The sequence below is a fragment of the Herpailurus yagouaroundi genome, unplaced genomic scaffold (genome assembly GCF_014898765.1).
Source record: "Herpailurus yagouaroundi ecotype Mexico unplaced genomic scaffold, PumYag 192, whole genome shotgun sequence".
Classification (NCBI taxonomy): Eukaryota; Metazoa; Chordata; class Mammalia; order Carnivora; family Felidae; genus Herpailurus; species Herpailurus yagouaroundi.
The window spans coordinates 3,777,395-3,804,341 of record NW_024412423.1 but is presented as its reverse complement, the minus strand read 5'-3'; the positions used below and the strand labels follow the sequence as shown (position 1 = coordinate 3,804,341).

At 40.8% G+C, this 26,947-nt stretch overlaps 1 protein-coding gene across 1 annotated transcript in view; it reads left to right on the top strand.

Annotated features, from left to right (window-relative positions):
- The window catches only part of TRIM36 (tripartite motif containing 36), a 33,827-nt gene extending 8,157 nt beyond the window's left edge, over positions 1–25,670 (top strand). Inside the window, exons 3-10 of the mRNA XM_040444261.1 lie at positions 2,752–3,077; positions 7,298–7,444; positions 9,578–9,673; positions 13,204–13,457; positions 13,668–13,792; positions 18,117–18,407; positions 21,260–21,557; positions 23,527–25,670. Coding sequence (XP_040300195.1) covers positions 2,752–3,077; positions 7,298–7,444; positions 9,578–9,673; positions 13,204–13,457; positions 13,668–13,792; positions 18,117–18,407; positions 21,260–21,557; positions 23,527–23,878 — 1,889 coding nt within the window. The 3' untranslated portion in view covers positions 23,879–25,670. The remainder of the gene's footprint in view (positions 1–2,751; positions 3,078–7,297; positions 7,445–9,577; positions 9,674–13,203; positions 13,458–13,667; positions 13,793–18,116; positions 18,408–21,259; positions 21,558–23,526) is intronic.
- Positions 25,671–26,947: the final 1,277 nt, after the last annotated feature.

The following is a 26,947-nucleotide window of genomic DNA, read 5'->3' as shown; positions in this document are numbered from 1 at the left end:
TCCTGAACGATTGGCCCCATAAATACAGTTCGACATATATAATTGCATTGCTTGGCCTGCATTGCTTTCTTACCTTTCAAAGCCATCATTACTTTTTCTTTTTCATTAAGTCATGCTGTTGAGGAGTATTATCCAATGGAACATTCTAAGTTCAAGCGAATGTTTGTTTGACCCAGCTCTGTACAGTATGGGAGCCAGCAGTCACATGTGGCTCTTGAGAATTTGAAATGTGGCTAGTGCAGCCGAAGAACTGAATTTTTTTTTTTTTAGTGTTTATTTGAGAGAGAGAGAGGGAGGGAGGGAGTGGGGGAGGGGCAGAGAGAGAGGGAGACACAGAATCCGAAGCAGGCTCCAGGCTCTTAGCTGTCAGCACAGAGCCTGATAGGGGCTCGAACTGCAAGATCATGACCTGAGCTGAAGGCAGACACTTAACTGACTGAGCCACCCAGGTGCCCTAGAAACTGAATCTTTGATTTAAATTTAAATAGTGATATTTGGCTAAATTATTACTATGGTAGACAGCACAGTTCTAGAGAGGAAAAAGTTGACTCTCTTACATTTTATTCTTAGTTCCCCTGTCTTGATTTTTTTTTTCCACTAGATTTACTTCCCAGAATATCTTTAGATGTGTTCTGTTTCTTTGTTGCCCCAAACATATGTTCTATTGTTTGTTTTTGAAAACAGTGGTAGAAGTCCATGACAGATGAAATAAAAGATAAATGTCTTCTCATTTGCCAAAAAATATGAGAATTTTTTAAAGATCTGTTAGGAAAACAGCTAAGATTTATTGATTTAATATTTTGCCTGATTTATGAAAATTAGTGTGATGCTTGATACCTTATTTTTGTTAAAAGTTAAAAGAGGTTTACAGAAAAGGGACACAACATCTTTTTTGAAATTTCTGAACTTGAAGACCACAATCTGGGTGTCACCAGTATACAGGTTAAAGCATGACTTTGTTGTCGTGATTTAATTTGGTTTGGTCCTGTCACTTAAACTGATAGCAACCTTCAATTCATAAAACCAGTGATAAATAACCCATTTTTGTTAAACATTGTCTGTTGGGATTCTCCATTTTAATTTCTGTCACCTGGTTCACATGTGGAAGCATGCAGTTAAATGTGACTTTCCATTACTTTCAACTTGACCACTGCACTAGATCACTTCCAAAATTATGTGGCTTGTTTTGTTTCACTGACTGAGATTTTTCATTGGCATGTGTCTTAAAAGTGGCTTTGCTGCTTATTTCGTTCTGTGCCTGCTGTGTTGTGAAATATCTCGCTTGGACTGTGTTGCATGTTTTGAGAATTATTAGAATATACTTTAAATAGACTTTTCAAACTGTTATGGGGAAACTTTTTTTTTTTTTTGGTATGTGGTTTTTTTGTATGTTTAGAAACGTAAAGGTTAAAATATCCTTAAAAGAAGATAATACAAGTATTCTGCATGTTTGTTAAGTAAGTAGTTTTTGGGACCCAGTGTACTCTTAGCATGTTGTAAAGTCACTTCCAGTGGAGAATAAATATGCCAAGACATTATTAATGTAGCTGTAGAAAGACCTTTTCTAAATGGGATCTACTGAGTTGCACCATTCATTTTCCATACTGGATACACGGCAGAGTGAAGGAAGGCTGTAGGTTAAGGAGTTTGTGTTTATATGTAGGTAATTTTGTGGGCAAGCAAGACTACGTACTCTAAGGGTAGATTTATAAATGAGAGCGGGGAATTAATGGCATGCATACACCTGTGTTAAAGAGACAACCCCTGGATTCTTGTGAACCTGTGGGTAAGGACGGTCGTGTCTTGGTTTCTTGATTTGTTAAAATCCAGATAATATTGAACCAAAGCATGCTATTTAAGGTCATTCAGTGTACTATGTATAGATTGGAAAGTTATTTGTAATACTTTTTGGGTAGCTTTTGGCTTAACGAGTTAAGTAATTTTAATGATTCTTTTTTTCAGGTCATAAGAAGATTCTAAATGGTTGGTCTCTCTTAAAGTCACTAGATTCTAGGTCTATGGATGGGCTTTTCACTCTTTTATAGATTGCACTCCATTAACTAATGATTTTGCCTACCCAGATAAAACAATACTACCGTGGGAAACTCTCTTTTGCAGTGGTCCTTAACCATTTTGTGGTTACGTATGTCTGAGAATCTGATCATAGCTATGGATTGTTGAACCAGAAAATAAGCATAGGTATATTGATGCAAAATCTTGCGTACAATTTCGAAGAGTTTGCCAGACGATTTGGATCCTTCTGGAGCCTATCCATGGAGCACTGGTTAGGGACTCTTGTTCATTTATGTCTGAACTCATTTCCTAGTCATCAGCCAAGGCTGTCTTCATTTAAATGAAAGCAAAATTACTTTGGAGGTGACATATAAAAGTCATTATGTATAATTATATGATTTCAAAAAAATCCTGACCCCGTGTAGTATTGTATTACATGTTTTTTCCTTATATCTGTTTGATTTGATGTGGTTTTGTGTGGGGTTTACTATAGAGGGTTTTCCTTTCTGCTTTGATTTAATACCTATTTAACAATTTGGGCTTGTCTTTTGCATACCAAGGAAAAACAAGCGTGAAGCATTTTCAGAAAACAGACCAATTCAAGCGGAGCCACTTTGAGTATTAGTTTGGGAGTGGGTATATATTTGTAGATTTCTCTTTCCAAAATCTCTCTTCTTTTGTCTTCATTCTGTTGGTTTTCCTACTGCCGTAACTAAACAAGGACTTCCAATTACACAGGCTGGAAGCGCAGCTCCCTGACCCCTAGGACCACCACTTTTCCTTGCCCTGGCTGTGAGCATGACGTGGATCTTGGAGAACGAGGAATCAATGGTCTGTTTCGCAATTTCACTTTGGAGACCATTGTCGAGAGGTACCGGCAGGCAGCCAGGGCAGCCACGGCCATCATGTGTGACCTCTGCAAACCCCCACCGCAGGAGTCCACAAAAAGTTGCATGGACTGTAGCGCGAGCTATTGCAATGAGTGCTTCAAAATTTACCACCCGTGGGGTACCGTGAAAGCTCAGCATGAGTACGTGGGCCCAACCACGAATTTCAGGCCCAAGGTAAGAGAAGTTCTGATTTAGTTAGAATATCGGTATTACAAAAGGAATTATTACAAGACTAGAACTTGACAGGAAGGGACGCCTGGGTGGCTCAGTCAATTCAGTGTCCAACTCTTGATTTCGGCTCAGGTCATGATCTCATGGTTCTTGAGTTTGAGCCCCGTCAGGCTCTGCAATGACAGTGCAGAGCCTGCTTGGGATTTTCTCTCTTTCTCTGCCCCTACCCTGCTTGTGCACTCTCTTTCTCTCTGTCAAAATAAATAAACATTAAAAAAAAAAAAAAGAACTTGACAGCAAGAATGGAAATAACTTGAAAAGCCTGTATGGGGGGTGGGGTGCAGGGCACCTGGCTGGCTCAGTCAGTGGAGCGTGTGACTCCTGATCTCGGGATCTAGATAGAGTTCAAGCGACGAGTTGGGCATAGAGCTTATTTCAAAATAAATCCGTAGGTAAAATGGATGGTACATGCACGTAGAAACGTGTATGTTAAAATGAGCACATAAAAAAAAAAAGCCTGTACCAGAAACCAAGGCCTGGTGTTTGGAGTTAATTTAGTCTGTTGTTAAACATCCCCGCAGCCTAAAGGCAATATTCTGGTTCACCGGGTTACAACAGTGTAATGCAGCACGATGCACGAAGGTGAAGGTTCTTAACGAAAGCTCTGCAAATAGGGGAAAGGTTGAGTTCTCTCCAAGATTGAAATGATTATCAAGTTAAAAAGCTTTGTGCTTTAATGTGTTAGGGTCACACTTGTGTAAAAGATTTTGATTGGGAAACATTTTGACATTTTTAGTTAGCTACAGTTGTGCTCTAAGTAAGTAAGAGTAAGTACAGCCTAATATTTTGAAGCTTGTGGTATAATGTTAATGTAATATCTGAAGTGGAAGTCATATTTCTTAACCTTTCTGGGTAATTTCTATGGTCATGCTCAAAAGAACTTTATGCATTGTTGTTTGCCCTGCTTTGTGACTGACAAGAATGTTTGGATAGCCTCACTAATACTGCTTTCTGATTTATGCAGATTTAGAAAAACTAGTTGATTCTTTTGGTTAAAGTTCTTATTCATTACAGCTTAGTAACTTGTGTATGAAAATTTATTTGCATTCTTGAGCCCAAAACTTTTCTCTTTAATTTGTAATAAAAAAATGGAAAAAAAAATCCCCAAAGTTATCTTGAAACTATGAGCTGAGTATTTGTTGTATCATTTTTTTAAAAATGTTTATTTATTTTTGAGAGAGAGTGTGTGTGCACGAGCAGGAAACAGAGGATCCGAAGCGGGCTCTGCTGACAGCAGAAAGCCTGATGTAGGGCTCGAACCCACGAACCAGGAGATCATGACCTGAGCTGAAGTCAGACTAGCTTAACTGACTGAGCCAGCCGGGTGCCCCCATCATTTGTTTTCTTTTGTTTTGTTTTGTTTTGTTTTGTTTTGTTTTGTTTTAGAGACAGAAAGGTGGGGGCACAGAGAGGGAGGGAGGGAGGGAATGGGGGAGGGGCAGAGAGAGAGGAAGGTGGGGGTGCACAGAATCCAAAGCAGGCTCCAGGCTCCAAGCTGTCAGCACAATGCCTGACGCAGGGCTCGAGCTCATGAACCATGAGATCATGACCTAGCCACAGTCTGATGCTTAACTGACCAAACCACCTAGGTGCTCCCATCGTTTTTTTTTTTTTTTTTAAAGTAAGTTCTACACCTAGTGTGGGGCTTGAACTCAGGACTCCCAAGATCCTAAGTCACGTGCTCTACTGACTGAGCTAACCGGGCGCCCCCTCTTACATCCTATTAAGTGCAGGGCTGGTAGATTAAAACAAAAACAGTCTGTGCTTGTATGCTTTTTAAACTTCTGTGCTTGTTTTTCAAACTATGTCATTGTGGCAATAGATTTATCCAATGATTTTTAACCCCCTGTTATGTTCCTTATTTCATTTTAAGTGCTCCAGGTTGTATACTTTTAGAAAAATTCATGTCTTCAGGGATGCCTGGCGGCTCTATTGGTAGAGCACATGACTCTGGATCTTGGGGTCATGAGTTCAAGCCCTACAGTGGGCATGGAGCCTACTTAAAAAATTATATATGTACACATATATACATATGCATGCCATAAGCTTTGTGTTTTAATTAAACACAGATTAATTAAGTTGATTAATACTGTTCCATTATGAAAGAACCTGATTATTAAATGAATTCTATTAGGTTTGGGTTTTTATGACTTACAAACTCATGAAATCTTGAGTAACATTTTCAGAGTATTGCAGACTTAATTCTGTTTACAAATATAATGAAAGGTTGGTAAGAAAGAAGCTGAAGATATAGGGGTAAGTTATATTGAGGAAGAAACTATTTCCCTTCAAGTCATTAGTGTTCCTCAATATAGCGAAATTTTACAAATTTTACAAAAATTTTACGAAGGTAAAGTATTTGCCAGTAACTTTGAGTTCTTGTCATCATTCCTTGCAGAAAGCCAAATTATATAACTTATCTTAAAGGTGATGGCTTTTGGGGGCCCTGGCTGGCTCAGACAGTAGAGCGTGCGACTCTTGATCTTGGGGTTGTAGGTTCGAGCCCTACATTGGGATTACTTAAGAAACATATTTAGGGGTGCCTGGGTGGCTCAGTCGGTTAAGAGTCTGACTTCAGCTCAGGTCATAAACGTTAAAAAAAAAAAAAAAGAAACATATTTAAAAGATACAAATAATAAATGTAATGGCTCTGAAAAGTAATATAACGCTGTATGCTAACTATGCTGGAACTAAGATAATGATTAAATAAATACATGTAATGGCTTTGAGAATGTAGGCAGTCGGACCTGCTGAAGAATTTGAATTTTTTTCCTCTATTTTTCTCCTGGACCTGCACATTAGTATCAAGACTTTTCATATTGGATGTTACTTTTTGTCTCAGTGTTACCAAACCAGTTGTAGTGGCACAAAATCTGAACTGTCAGAGCCCCCCATAACTGTTTAATTTCATTGACACACTAGTCTAAAGGAATCTCTGCTTTCTTGCAAATGAACCCAGTTATCTCATGTACAGTTTCAGACATACCTATGATGATAGTTTTCAGAGTAAAAAAGAAGGTAGAAGCTTACATCTTAAAATAAAACAAAAAAACAATTCTAAGTTTGGTAATTGTGTGCATGATTAATATGTAAAAGCAAATATCTGGAGGCTCGTATCATAAAGTGTTCTAAGACTCCTCAGTAACAGATTTCTTTTTCTTTCTTTCTTTTTTTAATTAATTAAATGTTTATTTTTTTATTATTTTTTTTCAACATTTATTTATTTTTGGGACAGAGAGAGACAGAGCATGAACGGGGGAGGGGCAGTGAGAAAGGGAGACACAGAATCGGAAACAGGCTCCAGGCTCTGAGCCATCAGCCCAGAGCCTGACACGGGGCTCGAACTCACGGACCGCAAGATCGTGACCTGGCTGAAGTTGGATGCTTAACCGACTACGCCACCCAGGCGCCCCTAAATGTTTATTTTTGAGAGAGAGACACAGAGTATGAATGGGGGAGGGGCAGAGAGAGAGGGAGACACAGAATCTGAAACAGGCTCCGGGCTCTGAGCTGTCAGCACAGAACCCGACGTGGGGCTTAAACTCACAATGTGTGAGATCATGACCTGAGCTGAAGTTGGACACCCAACTGACTGAGCTACCCAAGCGCCCTGTCCTTTTTTTTTTTTTTTTTTAAGTTTTTATTTTTAAGTAGTCTACACCCAACGTGGGGCTTGAACCCACAACTCCTGAGATCAGGAGTCACCTGCTCCACCGACTGAGTCAGCCAGGTGCAGATTGCTTATGAGGATGGTGAAGCCATGGGTTCCCATCAGCCATTTGCTGTTGGACCTTACAAAAATATGGGTCATGGTCCTTAAGAATTGCCTACTCCAGTGTGGCCAGAGGGCCTTTCTGGCCTGGTTAAGCATGCAAGTCTGATAGGAATGAAATTTTCATATTCTTGCCACCAAGTTTAAGGGCGATAACATCTATATATTTAACTGACCATTTGAACTCTCAAACTGAAAAATAGTAATTGTAATACAGAAAATTTTCATATGACATACCAAATGCTTTTACGCTGCTTCTTTTTACACTTTTATGTATTTCACTGGCTTTATTTGGTGATTTTGTAAAGCGCGTCTTTGTACCTTAGGGACTTTGTGAGTATCCGGCAAACTCTGCTGACCCTTAATTGCACTTTGGTTCTTCACTCCGTAGATTTTAATGTGCCCAGAACATGAAACTGAGAGAATTAACATGTACTGTGAGTTGTGTCGGAGACCGGTTTGTCACCTCTGTAAGCTGGGTGGCAATCATTCCAATCACCGAGTAACCACTATGAGCAGTGCCTACAAGACCTTAAAGGTAGGATTTGTGTGGTTTTGGAACTCGATTCTGGGTCTTTATAACTTTGTTTTACTTTGTGCCTTTAGCTTTGTCTTCATAAGATCCTAGCTTCCTTTGTGGTCTTGTTTGAAATGAGTTAACAATGTAAAGAGTCACTCAGTGTTCTACTAATATTAGGTTGTTAGTGTTTTTAACCAGGTAGTTCTTTGTGGTACTGATGGGGAGGGGCACAGAGAGAGAGGGAGAGAGAGGGAGAGAGAGAGAGAGAGAGAGAGAGAATCCCAAGCAGGCTCTGCTCTTGTCAGTGCAGAGCCCGATGTGGGACTCGAACTCACAAACCTTGAGATTAGGACCCGAGCCAAAACCGAGAGTCAGACGCTTAAGCCACTGGGTCACCCAGGCACCTCACAAGCTCAGTTGTGGCTGATTTTTCTTTTCAGTGTGATTTGTATGGTATTGTAAATTTTACCTCGTTGAGCACTGTATCTGTATCCTCCAGATGTTCTTGAGTTTTCTTCTGGCGTGTAAGTTACTTCGACACAGTTTGCTCCTTCTTTGACTTGCTTTTAAGCTTCGGTTGCCGGCAGTTAGATCTGGGACTAGTTTTACCAGACTGTTGAAGCAAAACCTTACGTGGTTTACTCTTCTGGATGCCCCATGAATGTTGAGGGTTTTTAAATTTGTTTTTTGCTTGTTTAGTTTGGCTGGTGAGGCACAGGGCTCTCCCAGCCTCGAGTTAGCTCCTGGAATTGTTCCTTGTTGAGCCCCGCAGGTCAGCAGCAGTGACTGAGAAATCCTCAGATCCTCTCGTTAGGGCCACAGCTCAGGATATTCTTATGCATATTTAGACTCTGAGTACACTTGTCTCTCATAACTTTGAACCCCATGGTGCCTCAAGGCTTTTTTGTTTGTGTTTTAATATACTTCAGTCATATTACGTGTTATTTTTTCTGGGCTAAATGAGGGCTCTCACCAACACCTATTATATTCTCTCTGCAATAAGCATGCTAATTTCAGAATCACTCCTTTATAAAGAAGTTCTTTAATGAGCTCTGGTAGCTTAATGAGCTCTATTTAAAAAAATTTTGTTTTTACTGTTTTTTTCTGAGAGAGAGAGAGAGAGAGAGACCTAGAGTGTGAGAGGGGGAGGGGCAGAGAGAGAGGGAGACACAGAATCTGAAGCAGGCTCCAGGCTCCAAGCTGTCAGCACAGAGCCTGACACAAGGCTCGAACCCATGAACTGTGAGATCATGACCTGAGCCGAAGTTGGACACTTACTGACTGAACCACCCAGGTGTCCCTAATGAGCTCTATTCTTATACGTCTCTATTTTCATTTTCGCGTATGTGTAATTATATAATGAATAGCTCACCTGGGCTAGGCTGTGAAGTTTATTTTAGAAGGGTCTTTGTTGCTGTTTGGGTCGTGTGTGTGTGTGTGTGTGTGTGTGTGTGTGTGTGTGTGTGAGAGAGAGAGAGAGAGAACGAGAGCGCGAGGGAATGAATTATAAAATCTGATGGAGGACACACTCCTGTTTGCTATTCTTCCATTTACTCAGAAGCCTGAGGAGGAAGACCTTTGGGAGCGATGAGGAGACAACAAAAATGTATTATATATATATATATGTATATTCCAGGTTTTTGAATACCAGTCTGAGCATCACTGCCTTGTTCTCTTGTCCAGCCTGCTTCTAATGTCTCCTATGTCCTTGGACCTCAGTGTTCAAAGCCAGTAACTGTTTACTCCGAGTTAATAATGACAGTCTCCAGGGGCGCCTGGGTGGCTCAGTCGGTCAGGCATCTGACTTTGGCTCAGGTCATGATCTCACAGTTCATGAGTTCAAACCCTGTGTCAGGCTCTGTGCTGACAGCTCAGAGCCTGGAGCCTGCCTCAGATTCTGTGTCTCCCTCTCTTCCTGCCCCTCACTCCCCCTCTCTCTCTCTCTCTCTCGAGAATAGATAAACGTTAAAAAAAAAAAAAAAAAAAAAATATATATATATATATAATGACAGTCTCCAGTTCTCATCATAGGCTAAAGAAGAAGATGGGTATTGTGTGAAAAAAATAAATAAATAAAAGCAGGAAAAACCTGTGAGGCCTTTGTTTAAACTCCTGCTTCTGTTTATTTGTGTTTCTGATATGCTCTAACAGGAAAAGCTTTCAAAGGATATTGATTACCTTATTGGCAAGGAGAGCCAGGTGAAGAGTCAAATTTCTGAACTCAACTTGTTAATGAAAGAAACCGAGGTAAGTGCTAACCTGGTTTGCATGTTTTTATTTATCCATCTAGAGAATGTGTTCCTTCACAAAACCCTGAGGGTAGTGGACGTGCTGGGCTTACAGGATCATGTTGGATTTCACCCCTGCTTTTCTGGGACTAGGAAAAACGTGTGAGAACTAAGTTACAGTGTGTGATCAGCTCCTGATAGGGGCAGTGATTAAATTATATTGAAGCACAGGGCAGAGGATGACTCCCCCTTCAGGTGGCGGTTACGGTGTCAGAAGTAGTCACATGAGGTAAATGATCGCTTTGCCAATTATCGGCATTTTACAAAATGAACAGAATGCATCTGAAATACATACTGTGTGTGCTTGGGACCAGGTTGATTTAAAATGCCGGCTATCCCTAAGTATATATACCTGACATACGTTCACCAAAACATACGTATCAGAACGTGCCATCTCTGTGTTGTTTGGAACAGCCACAAAGTGGAAACTACCCACACATCCATCAACAGTGGAAGTTAAGCAAAGGTAGAGTGAGTATCTACAACTATATGCAACAGTGTAGCTGAATCTTGCAATAGTATTGAAAGGAAGATGCCAGAGACAAAGGGTACAAACTAACCCATTCCTTTTCTAAAAAGTACCAACAAAAGGGAAGCTGGATCCTCTGGTTAGAATTCAGGATAGGCGTTGTTGAAGGGTGGGGCGGGGAAGGATGGGTGCCTGGAAAGGTTATAGGGATGGTGTCTGGGATCCGGTAGCATTCCTCCATTTAATCCGGATGCGGGTTACGTGGACGTGTTTACAAAGGTTCATCGATCTCCACGCTTACGTAGACCATTTTCTGCTTGTATATTACACTTCAGTAAAACAAGTGAAGAGAATTGGTAGCATTTAAAAAATAAAGATAGGATTGGGTTCTTTTAAAATTCCCAATGTTCACCGATCTTGATGTGTGTTTCTTTTCCTCTATTTAAAATAAACTGAAGGGCCATTACTCCTGATCACTGTAGAAGCTGTGATTCAATATAACAATATCCTAGCTAGTGTGAGACTGTTACTTCTTGAGATTTTATTTCCCAAAATGGGCTTGAAAATTGAGAAATTATGCAAATGAGCAGCATTATCGCCATCACTGCCTTTGTTTCTAATTTTTTTCCCCTGATATTCACTGATTGCATTCCCCACCCTAAGTAAGTTGTTTTTCCATGTACTTGAAAAGTGTGATTTTGTGTCTCCTATTTTTGTCTGATTGAAAAACTCTCTGTGTTTCATATAATCCCCCAATCCTTGGTAAATTATCACCTACCTGGTAGGTTGCTTCAGGGATTGTATCTTTGGTCGTTTTAGGTTTGTTTTATTACTGGTCCTCAGTCATGCTGCCCTTACTTCCTGTTACTTTTTGATGTTTACTTATTTTGAGAGAGAGAGAAAGAGCGAGCACATGTAGGAAGGAAGAGCAGAGAGATACAGAGAGAGAGAGAATCCCAAGCAGGCTCTGTGTTGTGAGTGCAGAGCCTGACATGGGGCCTCATCTCATGAACCGTGAGATTATGACCTCAGCTGAAACCAAGAGTCAGACGCTTACCTGACCAAGCCACCCAGGTGCCCCTGGCCTTACTTCTGAAATAAGGGAGACCCAGGACCCATTGCCGAGTTTGTGATTCAGTAGGCTGAAAATGGAGGAACTCTCACGTCACCTGTTCATGCAGACGCTCATTCCTTGGGACCCTGGAGAAATTACCTAGCTTCTTTTACCTTTGACCTAAGCTGCATTGGTCAGCTCGTCAGTTAAGAATCTTTCCCATTGGACAATTTGTCTGCATTCTTGACTTTTGCTCAGTGAGGACTGTGACACGGTCTTTTTTTCTATAATGACACTTAGCTGGAAAAAAAAAAATCCCCCTTTTACCTATGCGTAATGATCTTTTGAGTTTAATGTTGTGATCTCTCATTGAACTACTACCAAAATGTCACCACCCTCTGTCCCCCTTCCTTCCTTCCCTCCTGCCTAGCATTTAAAAAATTTTATTAAACTTTTTTTTTTTTACAGTTTATTTTTGACAGAGAGAGAGAGAGACAGAGCATGATTTGGGGAGGGGCAGAGAGAGGGAGACACAGAATCTGAAGCAGGCTCCACGCTGTGAGCTGTCGACACACAGCCTGACGCGGGGCTTGAACTCATGGACCATGAGATCGTGACCTGACTGATCATGACCAAAGTCAGACGGTCAACCGGCTGAGCCACCCAGGCACCCTATCCTTTAAAAATTTTTTTTTTTTGCCTGTTGGGTTTAGGAAACAGAGAAAGGAATCTGGAAAAAAATTTCCTTTCATTAGAAATGTTGGCCAGAAGACACTGGGAAATGCACAGTGTAGTTCTTCCACATGTCAGCTTTTAAGAATGTGTTTGAAGCATTTTTTCTGATGGCTGCTGCTTATGGGTCTATAATGATGGCTGCATACGTGTGCTCTGCTGGTTTTGTTTTCAGAATCAAGTTGGTCTCTGATGCTACAGACATTCAAAATGTTCAGTCAGTACTGCAGATAGGATCATTTTATAGCCAAGTAGAGGAAGAGCTGCATGTACAGGGAATATAATCTCTGTGTGTACAGACTATGTACCATTGTGGTGGGCATTTTATGTAAATAATCTTTTCCCATCTTCAAAAAAACCCCTAATTATTTCTCTTATCCCCAGTTTTCAGAAGAGAAAAACTCAGGGGTTCAGAAGTCAAATAATTTGCATAAAGTCGTGTAAAATTTAATTTTAATTAAAGTACATTAATTTGAAGAGAAGAGTTACATTCTGATACCTTAGTAAAGGATGTCATCTTCCTGAGTTTTAACTGTTTTAACATCTCGTAAAAAATTGGAATAGGATAGAAGGGGTCAAAAGTTGCCTGAATTAGAAATGAATTAAAAGCTCTGGGATTGTATTCCCCTCCCCCCCATGCTCTGTCTCTCTCTCTCTCTCTCAAAAATAAATAGACATTAAAAATTAAAAAAAAAAAAAAGGGGGTGCCTGGGTGGCTCAGTTGGTTAAGCATCCGACTTTGGTTCAGTTCATGATCTTGTGGTTTGTGTGGGTTCAAGCCCCGCGTTGGGCTCTGTGCTGACAGCTCAGAGCCTGGAGCCTGCTTTGGATTCTGTGTCTCCCTCTCTCTTTGCCCCTCCCCCACTCATGCTCTGTCTCTCTCTCTCTCTCAAAAATAAATCAACGTTAAAAAAATTAAAAAAAAAAAGCTCCTGTGTCTTTAGTTAAATCAGTTAATTTCTTCCTCAAGTTCCTTTGTATATAAGTTGACGGTTGTTTCCCTATTTAATTATTTATTGCTGAGCTTTGGAGATTAAAGTTTAAGGAAAACACAGTATTATAAAATTACAAAGTACGTCTAAATAAAAATTGGCCATTGTTCCTTGCTAAGTGTATTCAGTGCCAAATTACTGTTCTGAAAATGTCAGAGTCATTCAAAATTGAATTTTGGTTATTTTGAGAAAAGACATTTGGATTTAGCAGATGAGGTAACGTGTTGCTTGTTTTATAATAGTGTAATGGAGAGAGAGCTAAAGAAGAAGCAATCACACATTTTGAAAAGCTCTATGAGATTCTAGAAGAGAGGAAATCATCTGTTTTGAAAGCAATTGACGCTTCTAAGAAACTGCGATTAGACAAATTTCAGACCCAAGTGGAGGAGTATCAGGGGCTTCTAGAGAACAGCGGGCTTGTGGGATATGCCCAAGAAGTGCTTAAGGAGACGGACCAGTCTTGTTTTGTACAGACGGCGAAACAACTCCACCTCAGGTGTGTTGCTTTGAATTTAGATCTCCTTGTCAGTATCTTTCAACTTGAGCTCCGAGTGGCTCCTGGTGCTGTGTTCTGTGCAAGGCACGGCCACATTCCTCACCTGAAAGTTGACGGAAGTATTTTTTTTTTTTTTAATCACATGGCAGATATGTAGTCTGATTGGCCTTTTAAAAAATCGTTTTTATATAAAATAATCTCTGTCTGCAGAATACAGAAGGCTACGGAATCTTTGAAGAGCTTTAGACCTGCGGCTCAGACTTCTTTTGAAGACTATGTTGTTAATACATCTAAACAAACAGAACTTCTTGGGGAGTTGTCCTTCTTCTCTAGTGGTAAGTTTTACTGATGACAGAGCCTTACTCTTGTAGTCGGAATTCAGAAGGTATGGGAACAACAAATGCTTCGGTTTGCCATTATGAAAACTAGGTTTTTATGCACAAAAAGTATATTCTGTTAGTTTGTGTGTTTTATTTTTTATTTTATTTATTTATTTTTAAAGACTTTTTAAAAAAAAATTTTTTTTAACGTTTATTTATTTTTGACACAGAGAGAGACAGAGCATGAACGGGGGAGGGTCAGAGAGAGGGAGACACAGAATTGAAACAGGCTCCAGGCTCTGAGCTGTCAGCACAGAGCCCGACGCGGGGCTCGAACTCACAGACCGCGAGATCATGACCTGAGCCGAAGTCGGCCGCCTAACCGATTGAGCCACCCAGGCGCCCCAAAGATTTTTTTTTTTTAAAGTTTATCCATTTTTGAGAGAGAGAGCGTGAGCAGGAGAGGGGCAGAGAGAGAGGGGGACAGAGGATCTGAAACAGGCTCCACCCTGACAGCAGCGAGCCTTGTGTGGGGCTCAAACCCACCAACCGTGAGATCATGACCTGAGCTGAAGTCGGATGCTCAACCGACTAAGCCACCCAGGTGCTCTGGTTCATGTGTTTTTTAAACATTGTAGAAATAGGGGTGCCTGGGTGGCTCAGTTGGTTAAGCATCCAACTTTGACTCAGGTCATGATCTCACCGTTCCTGAGTTCAAGCCCCACATTGGGCTCTGTGCTAACAGTTCAGAGCTTAGAGCCTGCTTGGAATTCTGTGTCTCCCTCTCTCTCTGCTTCTCCCCTGCTCAGGTGTTCTTTCTCTCTCTCTCTCTCTCACTCAAAAATGAAGAAACATTAAAAAAAAATTAAACATTGTATAAATGGCATTACATTGTATATGTATCCTTTTTGTAAATTGCTTTTTTAAACACGTGAAGTTTAAGATATTATCACACAAAGTTCTGGTTTAAAGCTATATTTTAGGGCTGCCTCGATGGCTCAGTCAGTTAAGCATCTGACTCTTGATATGGGTTCAGGTCATGATCTCATGGTTCGTGAGTTCAAGCCCCATGTCGGGCTCTGTACTGGTAGTATAGAAGCTGCTTGACATTCTCTATCTCCCGCTCTCTCTCTCTGCCTCTCCCCTGCTCACTCTCTGTCTCTCAAAATAAATAAACATTAAAAAAAGCTATTTTAACTGCTTATAGTATTTCATTTTATAAGTCATTTCCCTACTGAGAGACAATTTGTTTTTGTTTTTTCTCTGTTGTAAACAGTGCCGTATTGAACATCTTCATCAGTGTTCTTTGTGCACATGTGTGTGAGTTTCTCTAGGGCAGAAACCTAGAAATGATGTCTCCAGGCTACAACTGACTCTAAGATGTTTTCATCTTTACTTTGCTATGTTAGTTTGTTAGGACTGCTGAGACAATATACCATAGGCTGCGTGCCTTAAACAACAGAAATGTATTTTCTTACAATTCTGGAGGCTAAAAGTCTAAGATCAAGGTGTTGACAGAGTTGGTTTCTTCTTCTTCTTTTTTTTTAAATTTTTAATGTCAATTTTTGAGACAGAGAGACAGAGCATGAACAGGGCAGGGGCAGAAAGAGAGGGAGACACAGAATCTGAAGCAGGCTCCAGGCTCCGAGCTGTCAGCGCAGAGCCCAACGCAGGGCTCGAACCCACAAACCGTGAGATCATGACCTGAGCCAAATTTGGATGCTCGACTGACTGAGCCCCCCAGGCGCCTCTGCATGCACCTGTTTTGCTTTAAAAAAAAAAAAAAAAAGGTGTGTGTGTGTGCGGGGTGGAGTATACTCGTCATGTTATTTTATAACTAGCTTTTTTTTTTCCTCCCCCAAATGTATTTTGAATGACTTTCCAGATCTCATCATGGCTATAGAACATAACAGTTGCATAAATGTACTCTATAAAGACATGCTTATACATCGCTTATATATACCTGGGGAGAAGGACAAGAGGGAGACTTTTATTTTCAATTCATATACTTCTCTGACGAATGTGTGGTATGTGTGTGTGACTTGTATAGCTTACCCCTGGGCAGTTAAGCTTGTGGGAGTTCCTTGTATGGAAAGGATCATGCATATGCACAGAGATTTAGCTGAGATACTTTTGTGTTGTGTTTTTCATGAAAAACTAGAAACCTGTTTCTGAGTTTTTGAAAACAGTTAAATGTTGACATGACCATGCAGTGGAATTGCCAGTGGGAAAAAAATACTGGCAGGATCTATAAAAAATTGTTGTAGTGCTTATCTTGGAGTTGCTTGAAGTGTGTTTTGTGTAGTTTCTGATGTTCTTACAGAAAATATTATGTATTGGGGCACCTGGGTGGCTCAATCGGTTAAGCGTCTTACTTTGGCTCAGGTCTGATCTTACCATTCGTGAGTTCCAGCCCCGCATCGGGCTCTGTACGGACGGCTCAGAGCCTGGAGCCTGCTTTGGATTCTGTGTCTCCCTCTCCCTCTGCCCCCCTTCTGCTCACACTCTGTGTCTCTGTCTCTCAAAAATAGATAAACATTAAAAAAATTCTTTTTAATTAAAAAAAAGAAATTTTAGTATCATGTTTATACCAAGAAAAATTCATTTAAATTGCCTTGCAACTCTGTGGAGGAAAATATGAAAGAAAATTGTGTGATGTTTCATTGAATTTTGTTAGAGTCACCAAACTTAGATTTTAAAATTTATTTATTTTGGGCGCCTAGGTGACTCAGTCAGCTAAGCATCTGACTTTGGCTCAGGTCGTGATCTCACAGTTTGTGGGTTCGAGTCTCGCATCAGGCTTCATGCTGACAGCTCAGAGCCTGGAGCCTGCTTCTGTGTCTCCCTCTTTCTCTGCTCCTCCCCAGCTTGCACTCTGTCCCTCTGTCTCTCAAAAATAAACGTTAAAAAAAATTTTTTTAATAAAATTTATTTATTTTTATTTTGTTTTAGTTTACAGAGAGAGAGAGAGAGCGTGAGTTGGGGAGAGGCAAAGGTGGAGGGTGGAGGGAGGGAGACACACACACACACACACACACACACACACACACACACACACTTTTAATCAGGCTGCATGCTTAAGATCGTGGGGCTTGATCCCACGACCCTGGGCCAAAATCAAGAGTTGGACACTCAACCAACTGAGCTACCCAGGCACCCCTGATTTTAAAATATAATTACAGGAGGGCACATTAAATATTTTGAGCCCCAGCATTACTATTTAGTAGGTGGAAATTGAAAGGCATATTGTTAAAAAACTTAATGGTGTTTCAGAATTAATATAATGCTTAAAGCTAAAGTCTTTTTTTGGTCTTATTTTTTTGTTTTTCTCCCTTTTAGTTACACACCTAAATATACCTTTGAAAGTCTTCATTGCTTATTACTCTTTCTCATTAAAAAAAATTTTTTTTAATGTTTATTTATTTTTGAGAGAGACAGAGACAGAATGCGAGTGGGTTAGGGGCAGAGAGAGGGAGACACAGAAGCAGGCTCCAGGCTCTGAGCTGTCAGCACAGAGCCAGACGCAGGGCTCGAACTCGTGAACCGTGAGATCATGACCTGAGCCAAAGTCTGACGCTCAACTGACTGAGCCACCTAGGTGCCCCTCTTTCTCATTTTAAATTTTGTGGTGAGAGCACTTACCTTGAGATCTGTTCTAACAAATTCTAAGTGTGGAAATACAGTGTTGCTGACTCTGGGTACAGTGTTGTACTGAGATCTTTAGAGCTTATATGTCTTGCTTAACTGATACTTGAGGTAACTGATACTTTATGCCTCTTGATTAATAACTGCCCATTTGTCCCTCCCCTGCCCCTGGAGCCAGAATCTCAGTCTTTGATTTTATGAATTCGACTCTTCTAGATTCCTCACATAAGTGGAATCATGCGTCAGTATTTGCCTTTCTGTGTCTGGTTTATTTCAGTTTGCATGTCCACAGGGTCCACCCATGTTGTTGTACATTACAGGAGTTATTCTTTCTCTTATACGTAGTGTTACAAATTTAGAAAACTCTTAGTACAGAAATGATTTAAGGGGCACCTGGGTGGCTCATTTGGTTAAGCTTCTGACTTTGGCTCAGGTCATAGTTCTTGAGTTCGGGCCCCATGTCGGGCTCTGTGCTGATGGCTCAGAGCTTGGAGCCTGCTTCGGATTCTGTGTGTGTGTGTGTCTCTCTCTCTGCTCCTCCCCCACACATGCTCTGTCTCTTTCTTAAAACTGAATAAACATTAAAAAAAAATAGAAATGATGTAAGTATTTTCAATACATGATTTTTATCGAGGAACATATAGGTTCTGAAATAACAGTATTTTAACTCTGTTTGGTTTCTTCTTTCTTACAGGTGTAGATGTGCCAGAGATCAATGAGGAGCAGAGCAAGGTGTATAACAATGCTCTGATCAACTGGCACCATCCAGAAAAGGACAAAGCTGACAGCTATGTCCTTGAATATCGGAAGGTTAACAGAGATGAAGAGATGCTGTCTTGGAACGAGATAGAAGTGTGTGGCACGAGTAAAGTCGTTTCCGATCTGGAAAGCAATTGTAACTATGCTTTCAGAGTAAGAGCCTACAAGGGCTCAATCTGTAGTCCTTGCAGCAGGGAGCTGATTCTTCACACCCCTCCAGCTCCAGGTATTGGGAAGACTGGGAATAAAAAAACCACAGAGTTGGAAGAGACCTTGATAAAAAATAAACTAGGGGTGCCTGGGTGGCTCAGTCGGTTAAGCATCCAGCTCTTGATTTCGGCTCAGGTCATAACCTCACAGTTCAGGAGTTCGAGCCCCAAGTCGGGCTCTGTGCTGACCATGCGGAGCCTGCTTGGGATTCTCTCTCGCCCTCTCTCTCTCTCTGCCCCTCCTCTGCTCTTTTACATACTCTCTCTCTCAAAATAGACTTTAAAAAATAATAAATTAGGCACTATTTTTATATAGCTCTACATTGAAACCAGTTTTCATTGGTTTGAAAAAAAGTTTTCTAGAAAACCCATTCCATCCCCAGCTAGGTTTTGGAAGTAGACGAATACTTGAATTTCACCATGTAGGCTGGGAATAGGATTAGAATGTGGACTGACATCAGATGGAGAAAAACATGAAGACATTTGAGTGAGGGCTGTTAATTTGAAATGAAAAATGGCATAAATATGCTACCGTACAATTTTTACATGGTATAATTCTGTATTTTTGATAGGTTTATAGAAATCTCTATAACATAGATCTTGGGAGATTTAAAAAAAATTATTGGCATAATATGAAATATTTTGATTAACCTCATTCTGACATGTCTGGATGTTCTCTCGAACTTGGTGATTCCTGCCCCCCTCAATATTAAAAGCTCATCTTGCCCAGCCACCCCCCACCTCCCAAGTCTGAAACCACTGGTGCTACCTACAGAGTGCCCATAGATTTTTGTAGAAAGAATCATCTGCAGGTGAGCGGTTTCCCTGCAGTGTCTCCACAGAACAGGGACGCTGAGAACCAGTGCTGGGTTCATTCTGGTTATAGTGGGCACACAAACCAACTGCAGGAACTTTGAGGTTCCTGCAGTTGGTTTTTAGACCCCACAGCCCCTGCCTGTTTTTAGTGGCTTGTGTGCCCATATTTTGTGCAGTCTGTCCTTCCTTCCCTTTTTGTCCAAAGTGTACTAGCCACTACTTGTTTTTCATGCACATTGTGGCTAATTAAAAAAAAAAAAGTAGAATACAAATAAAGTAGGGTTGGCGAAAATTGGTTATCTTGAATTTGAATAAAATCTGATAGTTTTAGGGTGGATTTGCAAGTATGAAATAAATATTTGTACATTTAAGGCAGTTTCCCCTTTCTTTTCTTGTCTGACTGAAAGTGGAATTAAAAAGAAATCTGGAAGTAGCTGCTCGGTTTTCAGTGACTTGGTGGAGGGGGAAGGAAGAAAGGACACATTCAAAGTTCTTACTTTCTTTTCTTTGTGTTTTAAGATTTTATTTTTAAGTAATCTCTATACCCAGTGGGGGCTCGAACTCACAACCCCGAGATAAAGAGTTGTGTGCTCCACCAACTGAGTCAGCCACGCATCCCCAGAGTTGGCTTTCTCTCCTCTAGGAATAAGGTGACCAGGGTGACCGTTACAATTTTTATTTTGCAAATGGGGAGACTTTTGAGATTGACGGGAAGATACCAGGCCAGGGCGATAGGCATTCCCAGAGAGGATGGTCCGCCTACATATGGAGAACGGCTTTAGCTTACTAGTACACAGTTTCTTCTTTATCATGGTATATAGTATAGTCAAAAATTACCATCTTAGCCACATTTAAGTGTGCACATCAGTGGACAGTGGCATTAAGTACATTCCTATTTTTGTACCACCACTACCACTCGTATTTCTACAACATTTTCATTTTTTCCAGACTGAAACTCTGTACCCATTAAACACAAATCCCCCCTCCCCACAGAGCCTGGGAGCCTTGATTCTATGTTCTGCCTCTATGAATTGCCTGTACCTCATATAAGTGGATGGATATAATCCTATTCCTGGCTTCTTTGGGGTTTCATCCTTGATGTAGCATGTACCAGAATCTCCTTGCTTATTTAGGGTGAATAATATTCCACTGTATGGATAGACCACGTTTTCTTTACCTGTACATCTGTTGATGACCATTTGGGTCATTTCCACTTTTGAGCCAATGTTCTGCTTAACGGATCTGAGTTGATAGAGACTTAAGAGAGTGGTATTCTGTCCATTCTCTAGTCAGGAAATCAAAGGATAAGTTAAACTCCATTTAAATGCCTCAGCTGGAGGGTGCCTGGGTGGCTTAGTTGGTTCAGGGTCGGGTCTTGATCTCATGGTTTGGTTCCTGAGTTTGTGAGTTCGGGAGTTCAAGCCAAACCCCGCATTGGGCTCTCTACTGTCAACACAGAGTCCGCTTCAGATCCTCTGTCCTCCTCTCTCTCTGCCCCTCCACCCCACTCAAAACCAAACAAAAATGCCTCACCAGGGATTAAAACTCTGGTCTCTCTAAACCCAAAACATGTGCCTTTTTTTTTTTTTTTTTAAACTACTGTACAGTTTTTCATGTCTGCCCTGTGGATTGATAAGGAAAAGCCCCTACTGAAATTGCTAATATTTAGAATAAATATTTAGAAAACTGTACAGGTAATTATGAAAAAGTACATCCCCTTATATTAAAGGGAAAAGGGACAGATCCAGTAGTGTAAAATAGAAGAGATCTCCCGTGTCTCTTCCCAGGAACCACGTTTGTTAAGTTTTCTCGTACACTTGAAATACTTTTTCTGCCGTTTGACATTCCTAGAGATTTTCAGGCATAGAGAATCTACTGGAAGTGATTTCCCAATTGGGGATTCAGTTTGTAATACTTTGTCTAGGGTCATGTGACACATTCCTCTTCAAGTCTGTTTTCACTAATTTCTAGTTCAAAAACAGATCCTATTTAACCGTCAGTTACAGAAGTGCTCACCGTTAATGATGAGACTAATCTTAAGCTCTCTTTACAGTTTTTAGTTTCCTCTTTGATGAAAAATGTGGCTATAATAATGAACGCCTCTTGCTGAACTTGAAGAGAGACCGTGTTGAGAGTAGAGCTGGGTTTAATCTTCTGCTTGCTGCGGAGCGTATCCAAGTGGGTTATTACACCAGTTTAGACTACATCATTGGAGACGTTGGAATTACCAAGGGGAAGCACTTCTGGGCCTTCCGCGTGGAACCGTATTCATACCTGGTAAAAGTGGGAGTCGCTTCCAGTGATAAACTACAAGAATGGCTCCATTCTCCCCGGGATGCAGTTAGTCCAAGGTAGGCTCTTTTTATTGATCTAGAACTTGGTGATTCTGTTAAAGGTACACATCGTTGTTTGGCCAGGTAAGACTGGAAATTGATGTGGGTTTGCTTATTACATCTGGAATACATTCCTTAGATTCAGGTGTTCTGGCCGTGCGGATGTGGCTGGCTCCAGAAAGGAGTCAGGAGGTCTTGGGATACAAATCTCAAGTATCTAAGCCTGTTTTGGGTACTTCTCAACTATCCTGTAGCTTTGCAAGTAAAAAAAAATTTTAGGGGCACCTGGGTGGCTCAGTTGGCTAAGTATCCAACTTTGGCTCAGGTTATAATCTCATGGTTTGTGGGTTCGAGCCCCAACTCAGGCTCTGTGCTGACAGCTCAGCCTGGAGCCTGCTTCAGATTCTGTGATTCCCTCTCTCTCTGCCCCTCCCCTGCTCACACTCTGTTTCTCTCTCAAAAATAAACATGAAAAAAGGTTTTTTTTTAATTTAAAAATTTCTTAAACCTTTTTTCTCCTAGAGAGAGAGAGTGCGGGGGTGGGGGGAGGGAGAGGGGAGATGAGGCAGAGAGAGAGAGAAAGAGAGAGAATCCCAAGCAGGCTGCACAGTGTCAGCACAGAGCCTGATGTGGGGCTCAATCTCACGACTGTGAGATCATGACCGATCCGAAATCAAGAGTCGAAAGTTCAGCTGACTGAGCCACCCAAGCTCCCCACAGTTTTAAATTTTGAACATCTTTCATATCCATTTCCTTAATTCTGTGATAAAAATTACTCACACGTATAGTGAAATGCTTCCAACTGCCATACCTCATAATTGGTATGAAATTGTTCTTTTGTAATGGGACATAATTTCTTTAAACTCCCCTGGAGGTACTTTACAAAATTGGGTCACGGTAAACAGGTTTCCACATCAAAGAATTCCAGTTTGTAAAGAGATTGATTATTTAATGGGGATTGTGTGGTTTTGTCGTTTTACGTGGTATTATGTATACTAGCCCACACAAGTAATTTATGACCTCTTGTGTGAACAGAACCCCAAATTGGTAATCTGAGTGACAGGAAAAGTTTTTTGCACAAGGGTGAGAAGTTAACAAAACAGTGACTGTGGTAATCGGGAAATGGTTAATTAAACATGGTGCCATGACCACTCGATAGAATATTGATATTAATAATGTTTAAAAAAAAATTTTTTTTCCACGTTTTTATTTTATTTTTGGGACAGAGAGAGACAGAGCATGAACGGGGGAGGGGCAGAGAGAGAGGGAGACACAGAATCAGAAACATGCTCCAGGCTCTGAGCCATCAGCCCAGAGCCCGACGCGGGGCTCGAACTCACGGACCGCGAGATCGTGACCTGGCTGAAGTCGGACGCTGATATTAATAATGTTTAAAAGGCTTGTGACATCAGAAATATCAGTGAGACCTGATTAAAAGCGTCAATATAGTATGATCACAAATACATAAAAAGTGAAGTATGCATCGGAAAATGAAGGAAGGACGTTTGTATCAAAAATCTCTATAAGCTGCTGTTTTATGCTAGCTCCTCACTGTCAGCACAGAGCCTGACACGGGGCTCAGTCCCACGAACCATGACATCATGACCTGAGCTGAAATCAAGAGTCGGAGGCTTAACCCACTGAGCCACAACTTCATTTTAAAGCAACATATGTCGGGGCATTTGGGTGGCTCAGTCGGTTAAGCGTCCGACACTTGGTTTCGGCTCAGGTCATGATCTCTTGGTTCATGAGTTCAAGCCCTGTGTCAGGCTCCACGCTACGCTGAGCACAGAGCCTGCTTGGGATTCTCTCTCTCCCCCTCTCTCTGCCCCTCTGCTGCTTGTGCTTTCTCTCTCTCTTAAAATATGTAAGCTTAAAAAAATAAATAAAGCAACATATATTATCTTGTGAAAATGTTTTGAGGATAGTTGACGGCCTGTGGATGGCGCCACAGCTAAGACTGCTTTGTGCGTGTATTGTGTTCTAGATACGAGCAAGACAGCGGCCATGACAGCGGAAGTGAAGATGCCTGCTTTGATTCACAGCCCTTCACGTTAGTCACCATAGGCATGAAGAAGTTTTTCATACCCAAGTCAGCCACTTCCGCCAATGAACCTGAGAATAGAGTTCTTCCGATGCCAACAAGTATAGGGATTTTCCTTGACTATGACAAAGGCAGAGTGGCTTTCTATGACATGGATCACATGAAATGCCTTTACGAGCGCCAGGTGGACTGTTCGCACACGATGTACCCAGCATTTGCATTAATGGGCAGTGGAGGAATTCAGCTTGAGGAACCCATCACAGCAAAATATCTAGAATACCAAGAGGACATGTAGTTGAAGCACGTGATGTGACTTAGGGTGCAAAAGGGGAGCAAAACGACGGCTCTGTGGTAACCTTCGTAACTAATTACACATCATCTAAGTAGTCTGTGGCCACACTTGTATTTTGTGTGTGTTTCTTCTTAAATCGGAAAAACCTAAACAGTCTTGCCTCTTTCCTGTCTTCATCCTGCCTTTCACAAACTGCGGGAGTAAAGACGCTCTCTCCTGGTTGACCCTGAAATGGTGAAACGCTGTAACTGGATTGTCTTTCTTTTCTTATGAACAGGAAATCTAATGTATTTATGTCAGTCAGTGTTGCTGATACTGATGCTTCTTTTTTGAGGGGGAAGGGATACAAAACTATTTATTATTATGTTTCTTTTGTGTTTGGTTTTTCATTTGGTATCATGTTTATGTCTTAAGAGAAGCTATTTTTTAGATGCCTTATGGATAGAAATTAGTACTTAGCATTGTGTCTTGTGTATGTTTTTCACAAGAAAACAAAGGTATAGTTAGTATAAAGGCCAGAGAAATGGTAGTATATTTAAATGGGAAATTATGTATTTTGAAGTGCGTAACTAATATTCAGAGTATATTCCCCAGAAAATGAATACTGCTTTTTTTTCTTTTGAGACGGCAAATTGTATTTTTAAGGATATTTTTAAGAGTTCGCTTACCTGTAATTGCCCATACCTGATCGTGTGTAAACGTTTTTGTTTTTTGTTTCTTGTTTTTGCAGGAAACACTAAGTTCTTGGCTAGCACAAGCAGCTTTTTGCTTGGTGTAATTTTTTTTTTTTTTTTTTAGAAAATTTGTCTTCAGTTTTTCTTACTCTGAAAATACCTGCGTCTGTATCAAATAATTTATTTTTCACAAATATTAGAGAAGCTGCACTGATATTTAACATATTTGTTCTTTGCCCTCTTATTGTGTCCTGTGATTTTCATTTTTTGGCACCAATATTACATATCACATTGCCCTGGTTTATGTTTACATGTTTGGAAAGTTCATGAAATATTTTTAATGTCATTAAATATGTTCTAAAATGTAGAGTAACTTACTGGTCAGTTGGATGATATTTTCTATGGCCTGTTGTTTGGCAATAAGCATCTGTAAAAGTCAGTAGAACTACAAGTCTAGTTTAGGAATAATAATGAAAATCATAATTGACTTTGTGTGTACCCTTTTAAAAGTTCTTCTGATTTGAAGAATTAATACTTTGACATTTTACATTCATTTTTGAAAGATGTCCTTTAAAGGGTTTTTACTCAAACTGCTTATTTTTTAGAAGTCAAAGTGTTCAGAAACTAAGCTGTTACACATTGTAGCGCTAATGATTTTGAAATGCTTTTGATCTCTCTTAATAGACCCACCAAAATCTTAGGCCTGATTTGGTTTCCTTGTTGTTTGCTTGTTTTTAATATATATTTTTAAGTGGAAATCTGTTATTCAGGCTGGCAGCATCAAATTGGCCTTCCCCCCCCCACCCGGAGTAGGAAGTATCATGGAGAAGTTGAGTGTTTAGTAGGTTTGTACCTTCCTACCGATGAATAAGCACTTTACGACATAGGCTGAACTAAACAAATATGCAGTATTATGTGGATCATTGTGCAGTAAGACTGCTAGAGTCACGTGTGTGGTCAAGTTTGAGCCTCAAGCTTGTGTAAGCACATATCATGTAATGTAAGCATTTTAAATATAAAGCTTTAATAGGATAGGGAAGCCACTTAAAACGTTGTATAGTTGTATAGAAATTGTTCTCCGTGTTTGCTTTCATTTTGAATAAAAATTAAAATAAGTGTAATTATGAACTGCATTCTGGGAATTCTCACTTATGTTTCTGTGGAAAATGGAAACAAATCTTTCACGAAGAGATGTTTGCCGAGTATATTAGCTTAAGAGCGAAGGTTTTACATAAAGTTATTCTGGGCATGTCCTTACTAGCCTGATTCTTGCTGAAGGGATCATTAGAAAAGTTTGACGTGAAGCTGGTTTTCTTCGGCTAACTGATCAGATTCTCTGATGTTGCTTTTCTGGTCCATAATAGATCAGATATTGATTATATGTGTGTTCTTTCAGTTCACATTCATACTCTCAGGCCTTGGGGCTCTGATAGTCGTGCATCACAATGAATTGTATTTATGCTTCATGGGTTTTAATTTTTTAAAAAAGTCAATTCCGTGTTGTCCTGTGATAGTGTATAATAACTTAGCCTCATATTCACAGTTGCATTCTGGGGAAAGGAGTAGGAGTTGGAGCGATCTCCTGGGCACTGAACACAGTCTGGGTCCGTGAAATTTTTGCCATGGTCCATCATCTGATTAGATCCCGGGAGCATGTCCCATGTGGGAATATGATCAATCGTGCTATTGCTACACAAAATGGAGAAGTGTTCTAGACAAGAATACTCGTAAGAAATTATTTTCTATCAGATGTGCATCCGTTTTATTTTTTTTCAATGTTTTTGTTTATTTTGTGAGAGAGCAGGCAGGATAGAGGCAGAGAGAGGGAGGGAGAGAGAGCAACCCAAGCAGGCTCCCCGCTGCCAGCGCACAGCCCGACACAGGGCTTGAACTCCCGAACCCTGAGATCATGACCTGAGCCGAAATCAAGAGTCAGACGCTTGACCCACCGAGCCACCCAGGTGCCACAGATGTGCATTCATTTTAGAGGATTTTCACCTGCTTGTTTATGGGGATTAACACGCTGAGAATTGAAGTTCTCCTTGGGACTCCTCTGCTTTAACAAACCCGATGGAAGTTAGTTAAGTTCGATTTGGAACCCACTTCACTGATGGACAAGTTTTTAAGTTGTGCTTTCTGAGACATCGTGCTGTGTGCTTACTGGGTTTCAGGTGAACCAGACCACCCAGCCAGGTTCCTCCTCTTAGGAGCTCTGTTTGCTGGAGGGGGTAGGTGATAGCAATGGAAGGTGCTAGAGAGTGTTTGAGGAGGAGGCTCTGCTAGACCCGGTGCTGAGGGAGGCTCCTCTGAGGAGGCAGCACAAGATGGAGCCCTGACTGCTAAGGAGCTGGCCGTACAAAGAGCCGAGTGAGGTGCATGCTGGGTAGAGAGGACAAGG